This window comes from Delphinapterus leucas, chromosome 3 (genome assembly GCF_059928025.1).
Source record: "Delphinapterus leucas isolate spDelLeu-1000000601 "Yukka" chromosome 3, BTC_Dleu_Yukka2, whole genome shotgun sequence".
In the NCBI taxonomy this organism is placed as follows: Eukaryota; Metazoa; Chordata; class Mammalia; order Artiodactyla; family Monodontidae; genus Delphinapterus; species Delphinapterus leucas.
In genome coordinates, this window is record NC_143131.1 from 103,826,250 (window position 1) to 103,850,220 (window position 23,971).

The following is a 23,971-nucleotide window of genomic DNA, read 5'->3' on the forward strand; positions in this document are numbered from 1 at the left end:
AATGAACTCTTTCAGGGCACTAAGGCACCCAGCAAAGATATATAATAACCCAGGAGCCTAGGTAAATGTGGCTTACAATGCTGGCTTTTATTGGGTTGTTTGCAAATGTACAGAAGCAATACATAATGTCATTTTAGAGGCCTTCTTATGATAATTAGAGACGGGCTTGAAGATGCAGGTGTGCTTTCATGTACGCCCACATACACACACACATATACACACACACACCACCCTCCAACCTTAGAAGACTCTTCAGTTATTATGATTATCTGGCTCAAGTATATAGATAAAAGCTCTATTCATAACAGCTTTAGGCCTTCCTGGCATCTAACATGAATGATATTTTTATTTTTATTTTATTATTATTTTTTGGCGGTACGTGGGCCTCTCACTGTTGTGGTCTCTCCCGTTGCGGAGCACAGGCTCTGGACGCGCAGGCTACGTGGCCATGGCTCATGGGCCCAGCTGCTCCGCGGCATGTGGGATCTTCCTGGACCGGGGCACTAACCCGTGTCCCCTGCATCGGCAGGCGGACTCTCAACCACTGCGCCACCAGGGAAGCCCATGAATGATATTTTTAAATAAACCTTGGTTACTTTCTATATGTTTGAAAATGATGGTCGGCATAGCAAGAGAATCCATAAAACAAAAGAGACTGGAGCTTTCCAATGGCATATTTTTCAAATGCTTTAGTTGATAAGGTTGGGCTAGAAATAAGCAGCAATGTGTGAGTAATATTCTTTCCTCTGATTTCATTATATGGTTGTAACAGAGAAATGCCTACCGGTTATTAGTGGGATGTGGAGTCCACGTGTCTCTATAGCATCATCTTGTCTGTATGTTCTAGATTGGAAGATTCTCTGTTACTCAACAAATACCAACCTTTGTGAGTCCCTGCTATGAGCCAGGCACTGTCCTAGCCCCAGCGGAGAATGCAGAGAACAAACCAACTCCTTTTCTGTAGTCACAGGACCTGCGTTCTAGTGGCAGGAAACAGCCACCCAATGAATAGATCTATCACATGACAGCTGATGATAAGCGCTACAAGGAAAAATAGGAGAGGATAAGGATAAAGAGGAGAGATACTAATAGGAGTGAGGCTGATTTTATGTGGGGTGGTCAAAAGAAGACCTCTCCGAGGAGGTGACATTTGACATGTGAGCAGAGTCTTCAAAGAAATGGCTTTTCAGTTTTGCTAAATGCTCTCAGATCCCTGCACCGCTTTCAGTCAATCTGAATATGAAACAAACATCTGCCAGATGAAAGAAGCAAGAAGGTAAAGACAGGAAACTCGAGTGATACATCCACACAGGTCCAATTCGGGGACTAATTTATGCTTCCAAAGCATGTTCAGAAAAAAGCGAAGAAGAAATCCCCACACTGAGGTCCTTTGATGAATCACCAGTAGCTAATTGTTACCAAGCATCCCACAGGCATGACATATCATTGGAAATCTGGGTGGATTTCACAAGAGAAATGTTATTGCATTTAAACAATACCATTAGCCAATCTGATTTCACTTACTGGTATGCACTTTGTTCCAGCTATCTAGTCTAAAGATGAATTGCCCAATGGTTGTATTGTCAAAATGACAGCGTGAAAAGAGAAGCATGTGGGTTGTAATAATAATGTGGTACATGTGTAGAAGGTCAGAGAAGCAACAGATTAACATTCCAGCGAAAGATTTCCCCTGGGACATCTCTTGAAAGTATCAAAGGCCAAAGGATCAGGACACTGATAATGTGTCTGGCATTGGTGGTGAAATTGTTGTATGTATTTAGCTCTGCTGAGGACAGAGCTGTGTTCTTTTCAATTAGCTGATGAAATCTCTCCTGAACAATGAAGAAGCCAACCACGGAAACCGGCTTCAATACAGCTGAATGAATGGAAATGAGGCTGTGTGAAAATATGAGTTGCTTACTTCAGATTAATGAAATACATTTGAACATGTTCCCTTGAGAAGGCAACTAAATAATTCCCTACCCTGGAGATTTAAGCGTACCATATATAGCATGACATTTCTTCATTGAATTTTAAACCAAATTCTCAAGTCTGCAACCCTTCTGCAAGGTGAACCTGGGGATTATGGGATGGGGGAGCCCAGTGGTCCTTTCTAACTGCTGGCTCTGCGGGGCAAAGGGTGAGGGGCAGGGAGCACACAGGCTCTGCAGGCAGAGGAACCTGGGTTTGAAACTGGGTTCCTTCATAATTTACTGATGGATTTCATAATTTACTGATGTGTAAAAATAAACTCCATTTTCCTTATTTTTAGAATGGGGAAAATACACACAGCCCAAATATTTGTAGGGCAGATTTAAAAAGGCAATGCCTACGGAATATTTTGTAATTGTGCAAGGAATGGGAGCTATCGCTAAATTTTACAGCTTCTCTGTGGCTTCTATGACATTCCTACTGCCTCACCTTCCCTGGTGCTGGGAGAAAAATCCTGGGTGGTTTGATACACATTAAGAGGGAATGGTAAGTTTTGTTTATATTTCTAAATATAAGTACCCCTTAACTTCAGGAAGGAAGATTGTCTGCTTTGTTTGAAACTTCATTTATGTGTTTACTATCAAAAATGAAGATCTGAAAAATAGAGGGATATTTTTCAGGAAATTTAAGGAAATAAGTAAAATACAATAAGTGATTTTCAAAGTACATAGGAAATATCACAATAAAAATTTGGGAGGCAGTGTATATAATGGTTGGAATGTAGTTCCTGGATTCACTGCATGTTTTTAAATTCCAGTTCCACTACTTCTTGATGCATAACCTCCAGCAAGTTGCTTACCCTCTCTGGGCCTCTCCTTCTTACCTGTAAAATGGGCAAATAATAGGACCCACATCATAGGGTTGATGGAGGATTAATTAAATTGGCAAAAAGCTTCAAACCATGCATGGTACTATTTGTAATTCTTGATTACTCAAACCATCATGAATGTAATTCTAACCCAAAAGTGTTTTAGGGAAACTTAATAATGTTTTCAGATAGGACTTTAATTGTGATTTATAATTTTATTACTAACATGGGTGGTTGTGTTATTACCTCTTTGCTATAAGGTCTTAATTCTTTAGATAGCAAGAGTGCTGTAAATAGCAATAAGAGAGCCTTACGCGAAGCTGACTTGACTTTGAACTGTTCTGAGAAAGCACGTTGTCCTCTTCACAGTGAGATCCCTGGAGACCATCAGAGCAGCCCCTGAAACAGAGCCCCTACCTCCCGCTGTGGGAGCCACAATTCACAGCAACATCCTCAGTTCTCCCCTTCAACACAAACCCAGAGGAGCAGGGAAGACAGCCCTGTCAAAACAGCTTATGACTTGAGGACTCCAAAGGCAAGTTCCATGAAGATATAATATCTCAGTGTGGGATACACAAGTCTCTTTTTAAAAAAATCTGGTCTCTTTTATGACTTGGATAGCTAGTGTTTGGGTAAGATGTTCGAAACCGATGAAGTATAAAAGCTGGGCAGAACTCCTCATCTATTTAAGGTTCCCGGACAATGGTGTCAACTCCTCTCCTGCTCTTCACAATTATCACTTGATAGTCTTTGAATCAACAATAAAATGGAAATGGAAGAGGCAGTCTGACCTGGACCTTAAGAGGATGCTATAGAGGGCTTACAATGATTACCTGAGGAAGATGCAGCCTGATGGGCACTAAAGCAGGGATTAATAGTTTCAACTGCTGCTTGATGAATTTCTCTGAAAAGAGAGGCCTGAAGGACATTGGCAGAAAGAAATGGGAGAAAACATAAATGGCTTGTGAGAAAGAGCCAAATGGCCTTTTCCTGTTTCCTAAGAGACTGAATCTCCTGGGCTGGAGAATGTGCTGTTTCTTATAAAAGGTTCTGGAAATGCACTTTCTTACCAAAATTCAAAGCAGGGCCACAAATCATTTATAGGAGACAAAAAACAGTAAGTAGTGTCAGCACAGAGGAATATATTGTACTTTGCTCTGCCATGAGGAATTATGGCGGGTTGTGATGAGCAGAATATAAAGTAACATAAGTTGCCTGTTGACAACAGGGTTTGAAATTATAAAATGTAAAACCAATATATTTCCTGCACTATGAAACAGCTGGGGTATTTTTATGGCTTCTAGCGGGATACCACGCCATCTCTCAAAACCCTATAATTCTGTAAGCACCATAAGTGCATCTTGTTATTTATTTTGTTTGTTTATTTGGCTTCAAGGATTTCACAGGCAGCCCTGCCTAGAATCAAATGTAAAGAAAGTGATCAACACTGAATTGTGCTGTCTTTAAGAATGTCCAGTCCTGCCTCTACTGAAGGGTGGGTTGGATATTATGTTCAACGTGGCAGCATACCTAGGCAGAACAGAATCTTTTCCTTGCAAGAGGGGAAAAAAAATGATTCAATCAAAAATGCCACAGGAATGTTTCCCTCCATGGTCTGTCTGGAGTCTACATATAAAAATTAAGTCTTTGTCGATCTAGATGTATATGGAAGAGAAACAGCAAACTATAGAGCAAATAGAGTAAAATGCAAAAAAAAAAAAAACCACATTAAGTCTTTTATGAGGTTGACAACAGCAGAGTTCATATAAGGTCCCTTTCCCTTTAAATGACAGATGGTGATAAGCAAGCCAACACTTTATGTGCTAGTCTTTAGAAGTGTCCCAGCCACTGACCCACATTAATGAAGAGCACAGACAAAAGGCAGGAAGCAAAACTCTGTGCCGAGCATCCTACCCTAAACAATGATTGATTGCATTGTCTTCAATCTGGTTGCTTACTCTAAACCCGTGCACGTCAATCAATCAGTACAAAAGACTCTGATTGCTTAAAATGCTTTGGCTGTTACATTAGCTGTGGTTTTATGTTTTAATCAAATATCACATTTTCAATTATTATACGCTGAACTCCTGGGATACAGAATTGACTGGAAATTTGTTAGGACTTTGGCAGTGTCGGTGGTTAATGATTTGAAGCGCGTACGCGGCTGCAGATGAGCAGAGGGCTGGGAAGGGTGTGGAGTGAGTACCAGAGGATGCTCTGCTTGGGGATGGAGAGAACCATCTTACCCAGAAATAGATTCTTGCTGCCTGAAAAGAGCAGAGAATCTAGTCAAATATCTTCCCCCTGCTTGAGACAGAGGCCTTCTCTTTCCTGATTGCAGGCTTAGGAATTTTGTGAGGGTAAGCATCGCCCTTCACCAGAAGTTTGTCAGCTGTCAGCAGCTCCTGACATGACAAAATCCCAAAGCAGGGGTACTGGGACTGTGTAATACAGAAGTGCCCAGTTGTCTGAGTTGAAAAGAGAGGAAACATCAGATGTTGCTTTTCTAACAAAGACCCAGTTTCATGCTTAACATCACAAAGATAACTTGGTTTTCTGTTCTTAGGATTAAAAAAAAAGAAGAAAAAAAAAAAAACCTTTGTTCCCTTGAAGTAAGAGCAAGCTATGTGAAATGAATTTTAACCAGGTTCTGCCAATATCTATCAGCACACAGCATTTCATATTGCAGATAATAAGAGTCTGGAGAAAATGACAGGCAGGAGCAAGAGAAAGCTGGAGGCGAGGGTCAGAGTTTGCAGCATCCAGGTCAGACAAGGGTTTGGAAGGCTTTTGGGATGAGGGTTTGATTGAACCTGAGAACATGCTGAGTGCCCATGTTCAGAGGTGTGGATTTTTTTAAAATAAAAAATAGATTAAACTAGGAATTTGGGGAGTTATTTTTCCTTTTTGCTACGCCCACCCATAAGGGAAATAAATGTGTTGATGTAGAGAAGACTTAATCATAAATGAATGGAGTATGTAGCTCATTATTCATGACAATAATTAAATATCACTTATTAATACGGTTTATGAAGACCTTCTCCTCTAGGTAAGACAGAGAAGTTATGAATCCTTTCCATTGAGATAAAGAAAGAAGCCAAGATTATACCAAAAAAAAGATGACACGTCTTCCCAAAGACAGGACGTTATAAGACGTGTGTGATGTCCGCAGATGCAAAGACAGACGATGTTCGAAAAACTAAGAGTAACTATGAGAGTTTGGTGAAAGGTTTAGGTTAGGTATCCTTCTTCGAATAATGTCTTAAGATTGCTTGATAACACCAGAGAATTTTAAAAGAATGTGAAAGAAAATGCCTTAACCACAGCTGGTGGAAATAAAAAAATGAAAGCACGAGATCCAGTTATTAATCCTGGTAGCTGTTTCTTGGATACTGAAAAGAGAAGTCAAAAAGCCAGAAGCAAGTTCAACGAACATCTCTAATATGAGCCTATTTCTGGGAAATTCTCCACTAAGGGAAACAAGAAATCATATTGTATTGAGATTTATAGTCAGCACATACATCAACCATGTCTGCAAGTCAGTATTTCCCTATGGTTTATCTTTTTTTATTCTGTATCATTTTTTTTCCTCTAAGACTGTGTGTGTGTGTGTGTGTGTGTGTGTGTGTGTGTGTGTGTACAGTTAGCTGTGCAGAGGTAAAAACAAGTCAATTTAGTTAAAGGTAAGAAAGGTGATGTGGTGATATGGGCACTGGAGTGACTGGGAAGATCAAAGGGCAAACTAAATACAACTCACCAGGTGACTTGCGCCATGGGATTAACTTCCCTGGGTCTCTCTTCCTCATCTACAGAAGGAGGCTTTTTACATCAGGCTTCTCTGAGACCCTTTCTAGGCCTGATATTCTACAATGTAAATGTTCCCCACATTTTCCCAAGGATTAAATCATCAATGGTGCATGCATAACACAGGGTGGGTTTTCAATTAGTACATACACAGAGTGATAATAATTTTAATTGCATTTTGTTGTATTTCCTATTAATCTTGGAACAGAACTGCTATGTGTTAAGAAAACTGTGGAGGACACAACAGCTTAGAAAATAATTACTGTGCAAAAAAAATGCAATTTATTCCAAAATTTTGCATTAATCTCAGGCTAAGTAAAAGGATACTAAACGGAGGTTTAGATTTCTAGGTCTAGATTTTGCTCTGTTAAGACTCTGGGCAAAGCTTTCATTTTCCATTACTTCAAAGTGAAGGGAGGATTCAGGTGAAACAGTTTCTTAGACGACTTCACAATTCCCTTTTCATGATGTCCTGAGAGTGAGTGTGTTGTGATGGAAAAATCTGTTTTGTTTTTTTTTCCAGACAGCGAGCCCTGGACTTGACGCACAGCTCTACAACTCACTGCTGCGTGATGGGGACGGGCCGGCTCTGGGAACCTCTCTTAGCTTTCGGGATTATTCCAGGCATAAGGATACATATAAAGAGAGAGAGAGAGAGAGAGAGAGAGAGAGAGAGAGAGAGTGTGTGTGTGTGTGTGTGTGTGTGTGTGTGTGTTGGGGGGTGGATATACGCAACTGGATTTAGGGAATCTTAGTGAGTATTATGGAGCTTGCTCTGATTTCCCTTTGATTCTGAGCTTTCGAACCCACGGTAATTTCCATGGTTTATATACAATAATCTGTCTCAAAAAGAACCATCTTAATGTTCATCATATAGCAAAAAGCCCTCCGATTTGTATGTGAACAACTGTTTCAGTTGAAACCCCTAACAAACCCTCCCAGGACTTCAGAGGAGGCTGTCCCTCCAATCTCATTCACAGCAAAGCGCAGAACCTGAAATACTGTAACTCGTACAGAGTAAACCCAAGGGACAGAGCTCCACCTCAGCAGGGAATCCATTTAAGCCGAGACTGACTCCTGAATAAACCAAGAAAGTGAAACGCCTCCAGTGAAAGGGCTCCCAAGCTGCCCCCCGCAGGTAAGTAAGCTGGGTACACATCCACCCATCTGTCTATCATGTCTACTTCATCCAAATTACGCAACAGATATACCCTAGAGCCAGAGCCTTTCCCACATCAACTCTGCACTGTTAACTGGAGAAAAAAAGGGGTTCTAGAGGAAAAGAATAATATCGCAAAGTACTGCCTTTCTTAACATCGAAGCGTATTCACATGCACACACTGCGTTTAATGTTTATTTCTAGGGGGGAAGCATAAAAAATACCAATCTGCACTTGGCATAAATAAAGAATATATGAAATAGTTTGATTTTAATTCTATATTTTCAGAAAGCGTGCTAACCTATGCAGCAATGATGTACAAATGTAGACACAGAATCCAACATGGAGATCATTTAGTCTAACATCATCATTTTAGAGGAGAAAACTGCTTTTAAAAATGGTTGCCATCCAGGGAGATCAACTCGGTGCTATATGACCGCCTGGAGGGGTAAGATAGGGAGGGTGGGAGGGAGGGAGACGCAAGAGGGAAGAGATATGGGAACATATGTATATGTATAACTGATTCACTTTGTTATGAAGCAGAAACTAACACACCATTGTAAAGCAATTATACTCTAATAAAGATGTTAAAAAAAAAACGGTTGCCATCGTTTCACCTCTCTGAAGTTTCCCGTGGCCGTTGATGTAACTCACACTTAATATTTTATATACAACCTGGTCACTGGAGTAAATGTTCCACAAGCAATTAAATGATATACACACTGATGCCACTATTCTTCTAATGCCATTTCCTAGTGGCTGCATGTTGACCACACATATTATGTGGCTAAGAACCTCAAAGAAATATCAAATGATGAAACTCAAAGGGTTCCTGATGTAAATTAAGCTTTTACAGACAATGTTTGACCACCAAGTACTTAATTCTCAACCACACTGAAAGAGTAACTCTGTATCTTAGATAACGCAACTTGTACCTAAAGTCAAATTCTCCCATACTCATTTTTTTCCAGTGTCCAGGTCACATCCTAGTAGAGGAATTAGTCTCTTAAAAGAATATTTTGCTTCATTATACAACGTTGCTTCCTGTAGCAAGTAGAGCAACTGGTACATTTATTTACCCAAACCAGGAAATACTGATATCTTGTAAATCATACAACAGATTTCCTAGCATCACAGTCAGATACAGATCCTACTATAATCAAATGGCATAGGATAAAACACTGAAATATCGACTAATCCCATATAAATCATGCATTTAGCAATTTTAGGAGTACTTCCACTAAGTTTGAAGTCCATAGATAACCATCTTAGCTTCTAGAGTTTCTGAAAAACAAACATGCCTTTCAGGACCAAGCATGTACACTGAGGCACTGGGAAAACAGAATCTACTCTCTGTTGGCTTATTCTGCCCTAAACAGAGGAAATTCCCATATTCTGCTGGGGTATCTGAACACCAATAGAAAAGAAGTTTGGATTGAATTATGCCGTTATTTCAGCATGGTATAATTTCTGCCCTGTATTTTCAGATTTCTTGTAGGAAGTCAGCCAGGTTGATAAATTGGTAAAATTAATTTTCTTGAGTATATTTATTAATATAGTAAATGATTCATTATCTTATTACTAACATCCACTGAGCCTAATTTCTTCATAAATACTTTATTATCATCTCTGAATTTCCTCATAATTAAACATAATGCATAAAAACAGTGAAAACTTGATTTGCCTAAACACTTACAACCAAAACTCTTGAAGAAGTGTTGGGGCCCAATATTATACAAGTTTCTTGAAACGTTTGGGAAACCCTAACCAGATCATCAACCAGATATTAAAGAATCAGAGCAGGATTATTTTTCAAAATTAAACTAATTCTAAAGTATGTGCATAAGGGCATTAAGAATCTTTGCTTCCTCAAGGAGAAAAATGTACCAATGTACTTATAATGTTTTTTTTCCAGCTATTTATAATGTTTGCATAGGAGAGAGATACTCAGGTTATCCAAAAGTGTGGCAAGCATACCTCTTGTTCTGCCCAGAAGAGTCTCACTCTTTGCCTGTTACCTGAGAATAATTATTAATAGTGTCTAATTTCACCTTCAAAGACATCCTGGTTTGAGAAAATAAATTATGTGATCAATTTTTTAAAAAAGACAGGATTCTGTCTCAGGCTATATGAGAAAGTTAAGAAAGCACAAGCAACTGTACCAGCTTTCAGATGGCCAGGCAGGATGGAAAGCTGGAATTTTGCTCAGAATACCATAGTACTCGAGAGACGCAATGGTAACTCTCTGTAGTCAGAGCGCAAACTGTGAGCAGAGGCAGAAATAACAGTAAGGAAATTATTAGTGAAGGCTACACAAATGGCAAGAAAGGTACTAGGAAAGACTGAAAAAAATGTTGAGAAAATTTTTATTGAAAGTTGGGATAATGGTACCCCATGTTATACAGTAGTGAAACAGCTGTAAAGCAGGTGCCTGAAGAAATGTGGAAGAAAGGAAGTATACTTTATATACTCTGGGACCTTGGTGAGGTGATTTTCAGGAAGAATGTTCAAAGTGGCAACTGGCTTCTTTGAAAGCAGTGGCAGGGCTCAGTTAAAGAAAAAAATGTTAAAATTTCAAGAAAAATTTGAAAGGACTATAAAGTGACTAGGAATTTCTGAGTTGGAAAATTAAACTATTTCTAATTTTTATTCCTTCCATCCTGAAAAGATTCTCAGAGTGAAATACTGCCTGAGGCATAGATCAAATCAAGTGTGTGGCAATAAGACTGTGCTAAGATCACTAAAAGATTTAAGGCAGCACTGAGTAGAGCCCCCTCAGCTACAAAAAAAAAAGAAGAGTTAATTCCATCCAGTTTATTTAATTGTATTTGTTGTATTTGCTCTCTATTTGGGTCTTGGGTCTGTTTTTGGAATTGGATATACAGTTGACCCTTGAACAACATAGGTGTCGGAGATGCCAACCCTCCACACACTGGAAAATCCACGTATAACTATTTTTGACTTCCCAAAAATTTAACTACTAATAGCCTTCTGTTGACCAGAAGCCTTACTGACAGCATAAACTGGTTGATTAACACATATTTTGTATGTTATATGTATTACATGCTATAATCGTACAATAAGATAAGCTAGAGAAAAGAAAGTGTTGTTAAGAACATCGTAAGAAAGAGAATATATACATTTATAGAACTCTACTGTAGTTATCGATACCGTAACTTTACATCATCAGTTTCCAAGATGAACCGTCTGTCAGTACCTACACCAGTATTGTCTCATATGATACAAAATACTGTCGATGTTATATATAGTACTAACACTAGTTATCAAAACTGAAAAGATAATGTGAAAAAGAAATTCATATTTATTTACAGGTATAACGATTCATGCAATGATAATGAACAAGCAGCCATACGATTGCTTTATGGTAGCCCAGTGTAATCAACAGGATTGTCTCACGGTAGGCTAGCCTATTCACTAATCAACGAATTGTTACACAACTGTTAGGGCATACGGCACTACAGTCACACTCATAATACAGCCTTGGTAATATTGTTAAACTTTTAAAAACCACTTACCTGTGATGATGGGCTGATACGCAGTTTCTCCAATTCCAAGAGAGAAGCATACTGTAATTCTTTGAAAGTGACACTATAAAACAATAAGAAATTAAGTTTTATATTAGATATCACTCACCTTATGCCTGTGTAAGGATAAACTAGTATCTACATCTAATTTATGCATTCATGACACCTTTTTCTTAATTTTTTTGATATTTCTATGCCTACATGGTACATCTGCAACTTTTTTCAAAATGTCACAAATATCAAAAAAAGTCCCAATATATTTATTAACAAAAAATGCACATATAAATGGACTCTCACAGTTCAAACCCATGTTGTTCAAGGGTCAAATCATTTTACAGTGTTTACAGTGTTCCTCACGGCACCCTTTTTAACACAGAACACTTATGTCCAGAACTAGTAACGCATTTTGGAAAATGCTACTCTACGTTAAAAAAAATTCTTTTTTGACCTTTCCCAATCTGGGAAAACAGTTCATTAGGTGTTATATTTGCTGTTTTTGGTTTAATATCACATACAAATAAATTCAAAGAAATACCATTATTGATTACAGAGAAGACACAGAGTAAAGCATGTGGTGAAAATATAAAATATAAAACGTTCCATCTAGTCAATGGCAAAGAAAATGGTGGAGGTGGTTATGCTCCACAATGATTTGATCCTGTCTTTCATCTTGTTTAAACAGAAAGCCACCTTATTTCTCTATAAAGACCACTTCCAGGCTTTATGTTCACATTCTTATATCAGGAATTTCTATTTGTTTATATCATTAATAATCATGTGTGCTAAGCCAGGATTGTGATATTAATCATTTGGGCTAGACCAAAATTGTGAAATAAAAAAAGTTGTGATAGGTAATATGGATGACAATTGTGTCACATCGTTTTTTTAGAAATAAGCATGTCACATGATTATACTGTTTCTTGAACAAATAACAGAAGTAAAAAGCCAAACATCTTGATGTAGATGATTATATTACCTAGTTAACGTATGTTTCACATTTTAATGATCACAAGTTAAATATTTAGGGTTATGCTTTTGATTTTTCCTTTCTTCATAAAGTTGTTATTTAAGATTTAAAACTCTATGCTTTAACTAGATTGGGGAAAGTCAAATCTTTTTTGTAACTGTTTAAGGTTTACCATCAGTGAAGGACTATATTTAACAAAGGCCCAGCTGTGTTTGTTGATCTTATTTCCTTCATATCTTTAACTTGTTAGAAGATAAAAGCTGTAGTCATGTTTCAACAGTAAAAAATTAAATATGTGAATAACTTAGCTCTTCATGAATGGATCTTTCACTAATCATTCCATATCCTTACAAAATGTACTACATTGATATACTGTAGTCAATGTCCAGATCTATGGTTGAAGGCTCATCATACACGTTAAACACAGTTAGTTTATCTTAATTTAAATGTTAGATGTGGCATGTGATTTCCAAAGAAAATAGACATTCCTAATGATGTTGGATTGATTTGTACCAGTGAAGATGCCTTTATTATTTGGAACAAATGATTCGTCTTTCTTTACCAAAGTTGCTGTTGTGCTTTCTCAACTAGGTATTTTAATTTTCACATTGACAACCAGTCAGAAAGAATCCATTACAAACGATCAAAGCATATGCTTGATAGGCTAGTTTCTTAAAATGACAAGTCGGACAGTTCTGTGATAGAGAAAAGTTGATGTGTGCTTTAATCTCCATATTTTGATGTGCTGCACACCACGTTGCCTTAGTTGAAATGCATTTTGTTCTTAAAGGTTTCACTAAGTGTTTCCTCTTTAAACGCTTTGTCAGGTGGAGAGATGCTCTGGATGGAAGCTGTTACTAATGTATAATAACTGTTTTACTACTTAACAGTGAAGAGAATTGGTTTGCCTTTCTAATATCTGACCTAAAATTTAGTTCATAAATTGAAAGAGAAATGAAAATAGGGCAAAGGAAAGAAAAATCAACATTTTCCTTTTGACTATTTTAATACACAGGGGTTAATTAAAACAAGTGAAGTCAATTTAAAAACAAAACTATTTGACAATAGTATTTACAGTTGTCCAGGAATGGAAAGGCCTTGCCTGTGGGCATCAGAGCATAAAACACCAGATAGTTATAGATGATCAGGCAAGCCATCCACCTTAGGAGTCTGAAACAGGTAGGAATTTTCCTATGCCATTTTTACGTATATAAAATGTCACATTTCTTTATATTTCTAAAACAAATCATATCTCCAAGCTTCAATAGCCAAGGTGCATGGAAAGGTTAATATTTTATGATTCCAGGGAGAGGGCTCAAGATTGCGGAATAGGAGGATGTAGTGGCTCACCTCCTCCCAGAAACACATCAAAAATACATCTATTTGTGGACCAATTCTCACAGAAAATCAAGCAGAAGGTGGCAGAAGATCTCCTATACAACCAAAGCTGCAGGAAAGATCTCCACATAACCGCGTAGGACAGGGAAAAAAAGGCATCCTGTTGGGACCTGCGCCCCTGGAACGAGACTGAAAGGAAAAGAAGGTCTGCATGGGCAGACCCTCACTCTGGGGAGCAAATATGTAGAGCCACAATCTGGGCATCCTAGTCCTGGGGTCTTGCATGGAGGAGACAAGCCTCCTTGCCTACTGGGAAATCCACTGGGACAGACAGAAAGGCTGGAGAAGCCCAGCCTCTATACGTGAGTATGCACAGGCTGGCTTGCCAACCATGAGGGCAGAGGGACCCTTGCACTGGTGGCGGCTGCCTCCCCGTACTCCCCAATCTGAAGGGGAGAACACCTTGGTCCCGCTCCCTCCACCACACAGGCTGGCACAATATCTGGGCAAAGGCTCAGTCTAGCTATGCAGAGACAGACAAGGGTATCTGGTGTGTGCTCAGGGTGGGGCGCTGGTGGCCACTGTCACTGCATGCAGAGTACACAGCAGTTAGTCTCACAGCAAGAGCACTCCGGGTCCACCCACTCCGCGCCGCAGCTTAGCACTAGATGTGGGGCAGACAGGTCCTGGGACAGGTCTGCCACAGAGGCAGCCCAGATCGTAGGTGGCAGCACAGCCATTTCAATTCCCGCAGCCGCAATGCCCCGACCCCCAGTCCCAGCCTACTCCACACCACAGCCCTGCACTAAATCTGGGAGGGATACAACAGAGAAAGGGACGTGACCTTGGGCTGCTTCTGAGCTGAACTGCAGGTGCCTACACAGGTGGCATGAGTTCTCTGTGGCTATTCTGTCTTCACTTACTTCAGCAATCACCTCCTTTGGGGCAGGGCATGCACTCAAGGGCAATGGAGCCTGATCAAACCTGAACATAAGATTTTTACTCCAACAAGTGGGGAGCAGACCCCATCCCTGACAGGGCAGCGATAGCCACAGAGCAGAGAGGAGGCCCTGCCTCACACTGTACACAGGTTCTAGATACTAAGACACCGACCACACCCCCTTATCAAGGGGCTAATAGCCAGCACACTCTGAGGAAAGACATGGCTGATGTCCATAAGGAAACCAGTCCTCTCACCAAAAACACTGGACACACAGTCTATACACGAATGCTCCCACATAAAAACATATCTTCAAGGCCAGAGTAGATAACTGTTTCTCCTAAATTCATAGAGAAAGAGAAAGTTAAATTAAATGAGAAGGCAGAGGAACTGCTCTCAATTAAAAGAACAAGAGAGATCCCCTAAAATAACAAATAATGAAGCACAGCTTACCAGTCTACTAGACTGTGAGTTCAAAAAGGTGGTAGTAAAAATACTAACTGAATTAAGGAAGACTGTCGATAGAAACACAGATCACTGTAACAAGGAACTAGAAATTATAAAGATGAACCAATCAAAAATAGACAATTCGGAGGGAAACCGTGAAGATGGTGTAAGACGGGGAGATCACCTTTCTCCCCACAAATACATCAGAAATACAACTACATGTGGAACAACTCCTACAGAACACCTACTGAATGCTGGCAGAAGACCTCAGACTTCCCAAAAGGCAAGAAATGGCCCACGTACCTTGGTAGGGCAAAAGAAAAAAGAAAATACAGAGACAAAAGAATAGGGACAAGACCTGCACCACTGGGAGGGAGCTGTGAAGGAGGAAAGGTTTCCACACACTAGGAAGCCCCTTCACGAGCGGAGACTGCAGGTGGCGGAGGGGGGAGCTTTGGAACCATGGAGGAGGGTGCAGCAACAGGGGTGCAGAGGGCACAGCAGGGAGATTCCTGCACAGAAGATCGGTGCCGACCAGTACTCACCAGCCCGAGAGGCTTGTCTGCTCACCTGCTGGGGTGGGCGGGGCTGGGAGCTGAGGATTGGGCTTCGGAGGTCAGATCCCAGGGAGAGGACTGGGGTTGGCTGCGTGAAGACAGCCTGAAGGGGGCTAGTGTGCCAAAGGTAGCCAGGAGGCAGTCCGGGAAAAAGTGTGGACCTGCCTAAGAGGCAAGAGACCATTGTTTCGGGGTGTGCGAGGAGAAGGGATTCAGAGCATCACCTAAACGAGCTCCAGAGACGGGCATGAGCCATAGCTATCAGCGCGGACCTCAGAGATGAGCATGAGACACTAAGGCTGCTGCTGCAGCCACCAAGAAGCCTGTGTGCAAGCAGGGGTCACTATCCACACCTGTGCAGCCCGCCACTGCGAGGGTCCCATGAACCAGGGACAACTTCCCCGGGAGCACACACGGCAAACCTCAGGCAGGTGCAACGTCATGCCAGCCTCTGCCGCCGCGGGCTTGCCCCGCATTCTGTACCCCGCCCTCCCCCCGGCCTGAGTGAGCCAGAGGCCCCAAATCAGCTGCTCCTTTAACCCTGTCCTGTCTGAGCAAAGAACAAATGCCCTCAGGCAACCTACATGCAGAGGCGGGGCCAAATCCAAAGCTGAACCCCAGGAGCTGTGCGAACAAAGAAGAGAAACGGAAATTTCTCCCAGCAGCCTCAGGAGCAGCAGATTAAATCTCCACAAACATCTTGATGTACCCTGCATCTATGGAATATCTGAATAGACAACGAAACGTCCCAAATTTAGGAAGTGGACTTTGGGAGCAACGATATATATTATTTTGCTTTTTCTCTTTTTGTGAGTGTGTACGTGTATGCTTCTTTGTGTGATTGTGTCTTTAGAGATTTGCTTTTAACATTTGTCCTAGGGTTCTCTCTGCCCATTTTTTTTTTTAGCAAGCTTTTTAGCACTTGTTTTCATTGGTGCATTTGTTTTTTGGTTTGGTTGCTCTCTTCTTTCTTTCATTCTTTTTCTTTTTTCCTTTTTTATTACATTTTAATTTTTTATTTCTAAAATTATTTTTTATTTTAATAACTCGTTCTTTCTTCCTTTCTTCCTCCCTTTCCTTCTTTCTTTCTTTCTTTCCTTCTCCCTTTTCTTCTGAGCTGTGTGGCTGACAGGGTCTTGGTGCTCCGGCCGGGTGTCAGGCCTCTGCCTCTGAGGTGGAACAGCTGAGTCCAGGACATTGGTCCACCAGAAACCTCCCAGCTCCATGTAATATCAAACAGCAAAAGCTATCCCAGAGATCTCCATCTCAACGCTAAGACCCAGCTCCACTCAACAACCAGCAAGCTACAGTGCTAAACACCCTATGCCAAAAAACTAGCAGGACAGGAACACAACCTCACCCATTAGCAGACAGGCTGCCTAAAATCATGATAAGGTCACAGACACCCCAAAACACACCACTGGATGTGGTCTTGCCCACCAGAAAGACAAGATCCAGCCTCATCCACCAGAACACAGGCACTAGTCCCCTCCACCAGGAAGCCTACACAACCCACTGAACCAACCTTAGCCACTGGGGGCAGACACCACAAACAACGGGAAATGAATGGGCAGCCTGCAAAAAGGAGACCCCAAACACAGTAAGTTAAGCAAAATGAGGAGACAAACACAGAGCAGATGAAGGAGCAAGGTAAAAACCCACTAGACCAAACAAATGAAGAGGAAATAGGCAGTCTACCTGAAAAAGAATTCAGAGTAATGATAGTAAATATCATCCAAATTCTTGGAAATAGAATGGAGAAAATACAAAAAATGTTTAACAAGGACCTAGAAGAAATAAAGAGCAAACAAACAATGATGATCAACCAATAAGTGAAATTAAAAATTCTATAGAAGGAATCAATAGCAGAATAAATGAGGCAAAAGAACGGATAAGTGACCTGGAAGATAAAATAATGGAAATAACTACTGCAGAGCAGAATAAAGAGAAAAGAATGAAAATAATTGAGGACAGTCTCAGAGACCTCTGCAACAACATTAAATGCAACAAAATTTGAATTATAGGGGTCCCAGAAGAAGAAGAAAAAAAGAAAGGGACTGAGAAAATATTTTAAGAGATTATAGTTGAAAACTTCCCTAATATAGGAAAGGAAATAGTTAATCAAGTCCAGGAAGCACAGAGACTCCTATACAGGATAAAACCAAGGAGAAACATACCAAGATACATATTAATCATTCTATCAAAAATTAAGTACAAAGAAAAAATATTAGAAGCAGCATGGGAAAAGGAAATAACATAGAAAGGAATCCCCATAAGGTTAACAGCTGATCGTTCAGCAGGAACTCTGCAAGCCAGAAGGGAGTGGCAGGACATATTTAAAGTGATGAAAGGGAAAAACCTACAACCAAGATTACTCTACCCAGCAAGGATCTCATTCAGATTCTATGGAGAAATTAAAAACTTTACAGACAAGCAAAAGCTAAGAGAATTCAGCAGCACCAAACCAGCTTTACAACAAATGCTAAAGGAACTTCTCTAGGCAGGAAACACAAGAGAAGGAAAAGTCATACAATAACAAACCCAAAACAATTAAGAAAATGGTAGTAGGAACATACATATCGATAACTGCCTTAAATGTAAATGGATTAAATGCTCCAACCAAAAGACACAGACTGGCTGAATGGACACAAAAAAAGAACCCATATATATGCTGTCTACAAGAGACCAACTTCAGACCTAGGGACACATACAGACTGAAAGTGAAGGGATAGAATAAGATATTCCATGCAAATGGAAATCAAAAGAAAGCTGGAGTAGCAATTCTTGTATCAGACAAAATAGAATTTAAAATAAAGACTATTACAAGACACAAAGAAGGACACTACATAATGATCAAGGGATCAATCCAAGAAGAAGATATAACAATTGTAAATATTTATGCACCCAACACAGGAGCACCTCAATACATAAGGCAAATGCTAACAGCCATAAAAGGGGACATCGACAGTAACACAATCATAGTAGGGGAATTTAACATCCAACTTTCACCAATGGACAGATCATCCAAAATGAAAATAAATAAGGAAACACAAGCATTAAATGAAACATTAAACAAGATAGACTTAATTGATACTTACAGGACATTCCATCCCAAAACAACAGAATACACTTTCTTCTCAAGTGCTCATGGAACATTCTTGGACATAGATCATATCTTGGGTCACAAATCAAGTCTTGGTAAATTTAAGAAAATTGAAATCGTATCAAGTATCTTTTCCAACCACAATGCTATGATACTAGATATCAATTACAGGAAAAAAATTTGTAAAAAATACAAACACATGGAGGCGAAACAATATACTCTTTAATACCCAAGAGATCACTGAAGAAATCAAAGAGGAAATCAAAAAAAACCTGGAAACAAATGACAACGAAAACATGACGACCCAAAACCTATGGGATGCAGCAAAAGCAGCTCTAAGAGGGCAGTTTATGGCAATACAATCCTACCTCAAGAAACCAGAAACATCTCAAATAAACATCCTAACTTATACCTAAAGCAATTAGAGAAAGAACAAAAACACCTCAAAGTTAGCAGAAGGAAAGAAATCATAAAGATCAGATCAAAAAGAAATGAAAAAGAAATGAAGGTAACGATAGCAAAGATCAATAAAACTAAAAGCTGGTTCTTTGAGAAAATAAACAAAATTGATAAACCATTCACCAGACTCATCAAGAAAGAAAGGGAGAAGACTGAAATCAATAGAATCAGAAATGAAAAAGGAGAAGTAACAACTTACACTGCAGAAATACAAAGGATCATGAGAGATTACTACAGGCAACTATATGCCAATAAAATGGAAAACCTGGAAGAAATGGACGCATTCTTAGAAAAGCACAACCTTCCAAGACTGAACCAGGAAGAAATAGAAAATACAAACAGACCAATCACAAGCACTGAAACTGAGACTGTGATGAAAATATCTTTCAACAGAGAAAAGCCCAGGACCCAACGGCTTCACAGGTGAATTCTATCAAACATTTAGAGAAGAGCTAACACTTATCCTTCTCACACTCTTCCAAAATATAGAAGAGGGAAGAATACTCCCAAACTCTTTCTGCGAGACCACCATCACCCTGATACCAAAACCAGACAAAGATGTCACAAAGAAAGAAAACTACAGGCCAATATCAATGACGAAAATAGATGCAAAAACCCTAGCAAACAGAATCCAACAGCACATTAAAAGGATCATATACCATGATTAAGTGGGGTTTATCCCAGGGATGCAAGCATTCTTCAATATACACAAATTAATCTATGTGATACACCATATTAAAAAACTGAAGGATAAAAAACATACAATTATCTCAATAGATGCAGAAAAAGCTTTCGACAAAATCCAAGATCATTTATGATAAAAACCCTCCAGAAAGTAGGCAGAACGGGAACTTACCTCAACATAATAAAGGCCATATATGACAAACCCACAGCCAACATCGTTCTCAATGGTGAAAAACTGAAACCATTTCCACTAAGATCAGGAACAAGACAAGGTTGCCCACTATCACCACTGTTATTCAACATAGTTTTGGAAGTTTTAGCCACAGCAATCATAGAAGAGAAAGAAATAAAAGGAATCCAAATTGGAAAAGAAGAAGTAAAGCTGTCACTGTTTGCAGGTGACATGATACTATACACAGAGAATCCTGAAGATGCTACCAGAAAACTACTAGAGCTAATCAATGAATTTGGTAAAGTAGCAGGATACAGAATTAATGCACAGAAATCTCTTGCATTCCTATACACTATTTAAAAGAGAAATTAAGGAAACACTCCCATTTACCACTGCAAAATAAAGAATAAAATACCTAGGAATAAACCTACCTAAGGAGACAAAAGACTTGTATGCAGAAAACTATACTACACTGATGAAAGAAATTAAAGATGATACAAACAGATCCATGTTCTTGGATTGAAAGAATCAACATTGTGCAAATGACTCTACTACCCAAAGCAATCTACAGATTCAATGCAATCCCTATGAGACTACCAATGGCATTTTTCACAGAGCTAGAACAAAAAAATTCACAATTTGTATGGAAACACAAAAGACCCCAAATAGCCAAAGCAATCTTGAGAAAGAAAAATGGAGCTGGAGGAATCAGGCTCCCAGACTTCAGACTAGACTACAAAGCTACAGTAAATAAGACAATATGGTACTGGAACAAAAACAGAAATATAGATCAATGGAATAGGATAGAAAGCCCAAAGATAAACCCACACACCTATGGTCACCTTATTTTTCATAAAGGAGGCAAGAATATACAATGGAGAAAAGACAGCCTCTTCAGTAAGTGGTGCTGAGAAAACTGGACAGCTACAAGTAAAAGAATGAAATTAGAACACTCCCTAACACCATTCACAAAAATAAACTCAAAATGGGTTAAAGACCTAAATGTAAGGCCAGACACTATCAAACTCTTAAAGGAAAACATAGGCAGAACACTCTGTGACATAAATCACAGCAAGATCCTTTTTGACCCACCTCCTAGAGAAATGGAAATAAAAACAAAAATAAACAAATGGGACCTAAGGAAACTTAAAAGCTTTTGCACAGCAAGGGAAACCATAAACAAGACGAAGAACCCTCAGAATGGCAGTAAATATTTGCAAATGAAGCAACTGACAAAGGATTAATCTCCAAAATTCATAAGCAGCTCATGCAGCTCAATATCTAAAAAACAAACAACCCAATCCAAAAATGGGCAGAAGACCTAAATAGACATTTCTCCAAAGAAGATATACAGATTGCCAACAAGCACATGAAAGAATGCTCAACATCCCTAATCATTAGAAAAATGCAAATCAAATCTACAATGAGGTATCACCTCACACTGGTCAGAATGGCCATCATCAAAAAATCTATAAACAGTAAATACTGGAGAGGGTGTGGAGAAAAGGGAACACTCCTGCACTGTTGGTGGGAATGTAAATTGATACAGCCACTATGGAGAACAGTATGGAGGTTCCTTAAAAAACTAAAAATAGAACTACCATATGACCCAGCAATCCCACTACTGGGCATATACCCTGACAATACCATAATTCAAAAAAGTCATGTACCACAATGTTCACTGTGGCACTATTTACAATAGCCAGGTCACAGAAGCAACCTAAGTGTCCATCAACAGATGAGTGGATAAAGAAGATGTGGCACATATATACAATGGAATATTACTCAGCCATTAAAAGAAATGAAATTGAGCTATTTGTAGTGAGGTCAATGTACCTAGGGTCTGTCATACAGAGTGAAGTAAGTCAGGAAGAGGAAAACAAATACCACGTGCTAGAACATATATATATGGAATCTAAAGAAAAAGGTTACCAAGAACCTAGGGGCAGGACCGCAATAAAGACGCAGACGTAGAAAATGGACTTGAGGACATGGGGAGGGGGAAGGGTAAGCTGGGAGGAAGTGAGAGAGTGGCATGGACTTATATACACTACCAAATGTAAAATAGATAGCTAGTGGGAAGCAGTCGCATCACACAGGGAGATCAGCTCAGTGCTTTGTGACCACCTAGAGAAGTGGGATAGGGAGACGCAAGAGGGAGGCGATATGGGAATATATGTACAGCTGATTCACTTTGTTATAAAGCAGAAACTAACACACCATTGTAAAGCAATTATACTCCAATAAAGATGTTAAAAAAAATAGACAATTCAATTGCGAAAATAGGAACCAATCTAGAAGCAATGAATAGCCAACTAAGTGACACAGAAGAATGAGTAAGTCATCTGGAAGATAGAATAATGGAAATCACCCTATCAGAACAGCATACAGTAGGAGAAATAAAAAAAAAATTAAAGCAACGCAGGTGACCTACAGGATAATAGAAAACATGCCAACCTCTACATAACAAGGATTCCAGAAGTAGAAAAGAGAGAGAGGAGATCAAAAATGTATTTGAAGAAATTATGGCTGAAAACTTCCCAAACGTAAAGAAGGAAACAGTTATACAGGTATAGGAAGCACAGAGGATCCCAAACAAGATGAACCCATACAGACCCACAGCAAGACATATCATAATTAAAATGGCAAAAGTGAAAGATAAAGAGAGCATTCTAAAAACAGCAAGAGAAAAACAGTCAGTTACAGGGGAACCTGCAAAGGCTATCAACTGATTTCTCTGCAGAAACTTTGCAGGCCAGAAGGGAGTGGCATGATATATTCAAATTCCTGAAAGGGAAAACCCAGCAACTTAGGATACTCTCTACCCAGCAAGATTATCATTTAGAACAGAAGGAGAGATAAAGAATTTCTCAGAAAAGCAAAAACTAAAAGAGTTCAGCAGTACTAAACCTACCCTTAAAGAAATATTGAAGGGTCTTCCCTAAAAAGAAAAGAAACAAAAATCTATAGGAAAGGGCAAATCACAATAACAAAGACAAATATAAAAAAAGGATGAAACTTTTGTCTTTTCTGGATACATGCTCAAGAGTGTGATTGCTGGATCACATGGTAACTCTATTTTTTGTTTTCTGACGAACCTCCATACTCTTTTCCACAATGGCTGCACCAACGTGCATTCTAATCAACAGTGTAGGAGCCTTCCCTTTTCTCCACATCCTCTCCAGAATTTATTATGTCTAGGCTTTTTGTTGATGGACATTCTGGCTGGCGTATGGTGATACCATGCTGCTGTAGTTTTGTGCTGCATTTCTCTAATAAGTAGCGATGTGGAGCATCTTTTATAATGTACCTGCTGGCCATCTGTGTGGCTTCTTTGGAGAAATGTCTATTTAAATCTTCTGCCCATTTTTTGATTGTGTTGTTTGTTTTTTTGATATTGAGTTGTATGTGTTGCTTGTATATTTGGAAATTAAGCTCTTGTCAGTTGCATGATTTGTGAACAATTTCTTCCAGTCTGTAGGTGGCCTTTTCATTTTGTTTATGCTCTCCTTTGCTGTGCAAAAGTTTATAAATTTCATTATGTCAAAACTCTAATTTAAAAAGATACATGCACCCCAGTATTCATAGCAGCAATATTTACAATAGCCAAGAAATGGAAGAATCCTAAGTGTCCATCAACAGAGGAATGGATAAAGAAGATGTGGTATGTGTCTGTGTGTATTTATAAAATGGAATTGTACTCAGCCATAAAAAGAATGAAATAATGCCATTTGCAGCAAATAGGATGGACCTAGAGATTATCCTACTAAGTGAAGTATGTCAGAAAAAAACAAATATTATACGATATTGCTTATATGTGGAATCTAAAAAACAGTAAAAATGAACTTATTTACAAAACTGAAACAGACTCACAGACATAGAAAATAAACTTACAGTTATCAAAGAGGAAGGGGGGAGGGATAAATTAGGAATATGGGATTAACAGATACACACTACCATATATAAAATAAACAACAAGGGTTTACTGTATAGCAC

General features: G+C 39.2%; 1 protein-coding gene across 9 annotated transcripts in view; it reads right to left on the reverse strand.

Annotated features, from left to right (window-relative positions):
• Positions 1–23,971, reverse strand: part of LOC149749632 (uncharacterized) — a 352,954-nt gene that overhangs the window by 149,889 nt on the left and 179,094 nt on the right. For 8 of the 9 annotated variants that reach the window (XR_016392458.1, XM_089908436.1, XM_089908429.1 and 5 more), the window contains one exon: positions 11,300–11,372. Coding sequence is in view for 8 of the 9 variants with exons in the window: in XM_089908436.1 (XP_089764562.1) it covers positions 11,300–11,372 (73 nt within the window). In the remaining variant the exon portion in view is untranslated. Of the gene's footprint in view, positions 1–11,299; positions 11,373–18,655; positions 18,752–23,971 lie in introns of all 9 variants that reach the window. The other variant, XM_089908432.1, reaches the window with a different exon arrangement.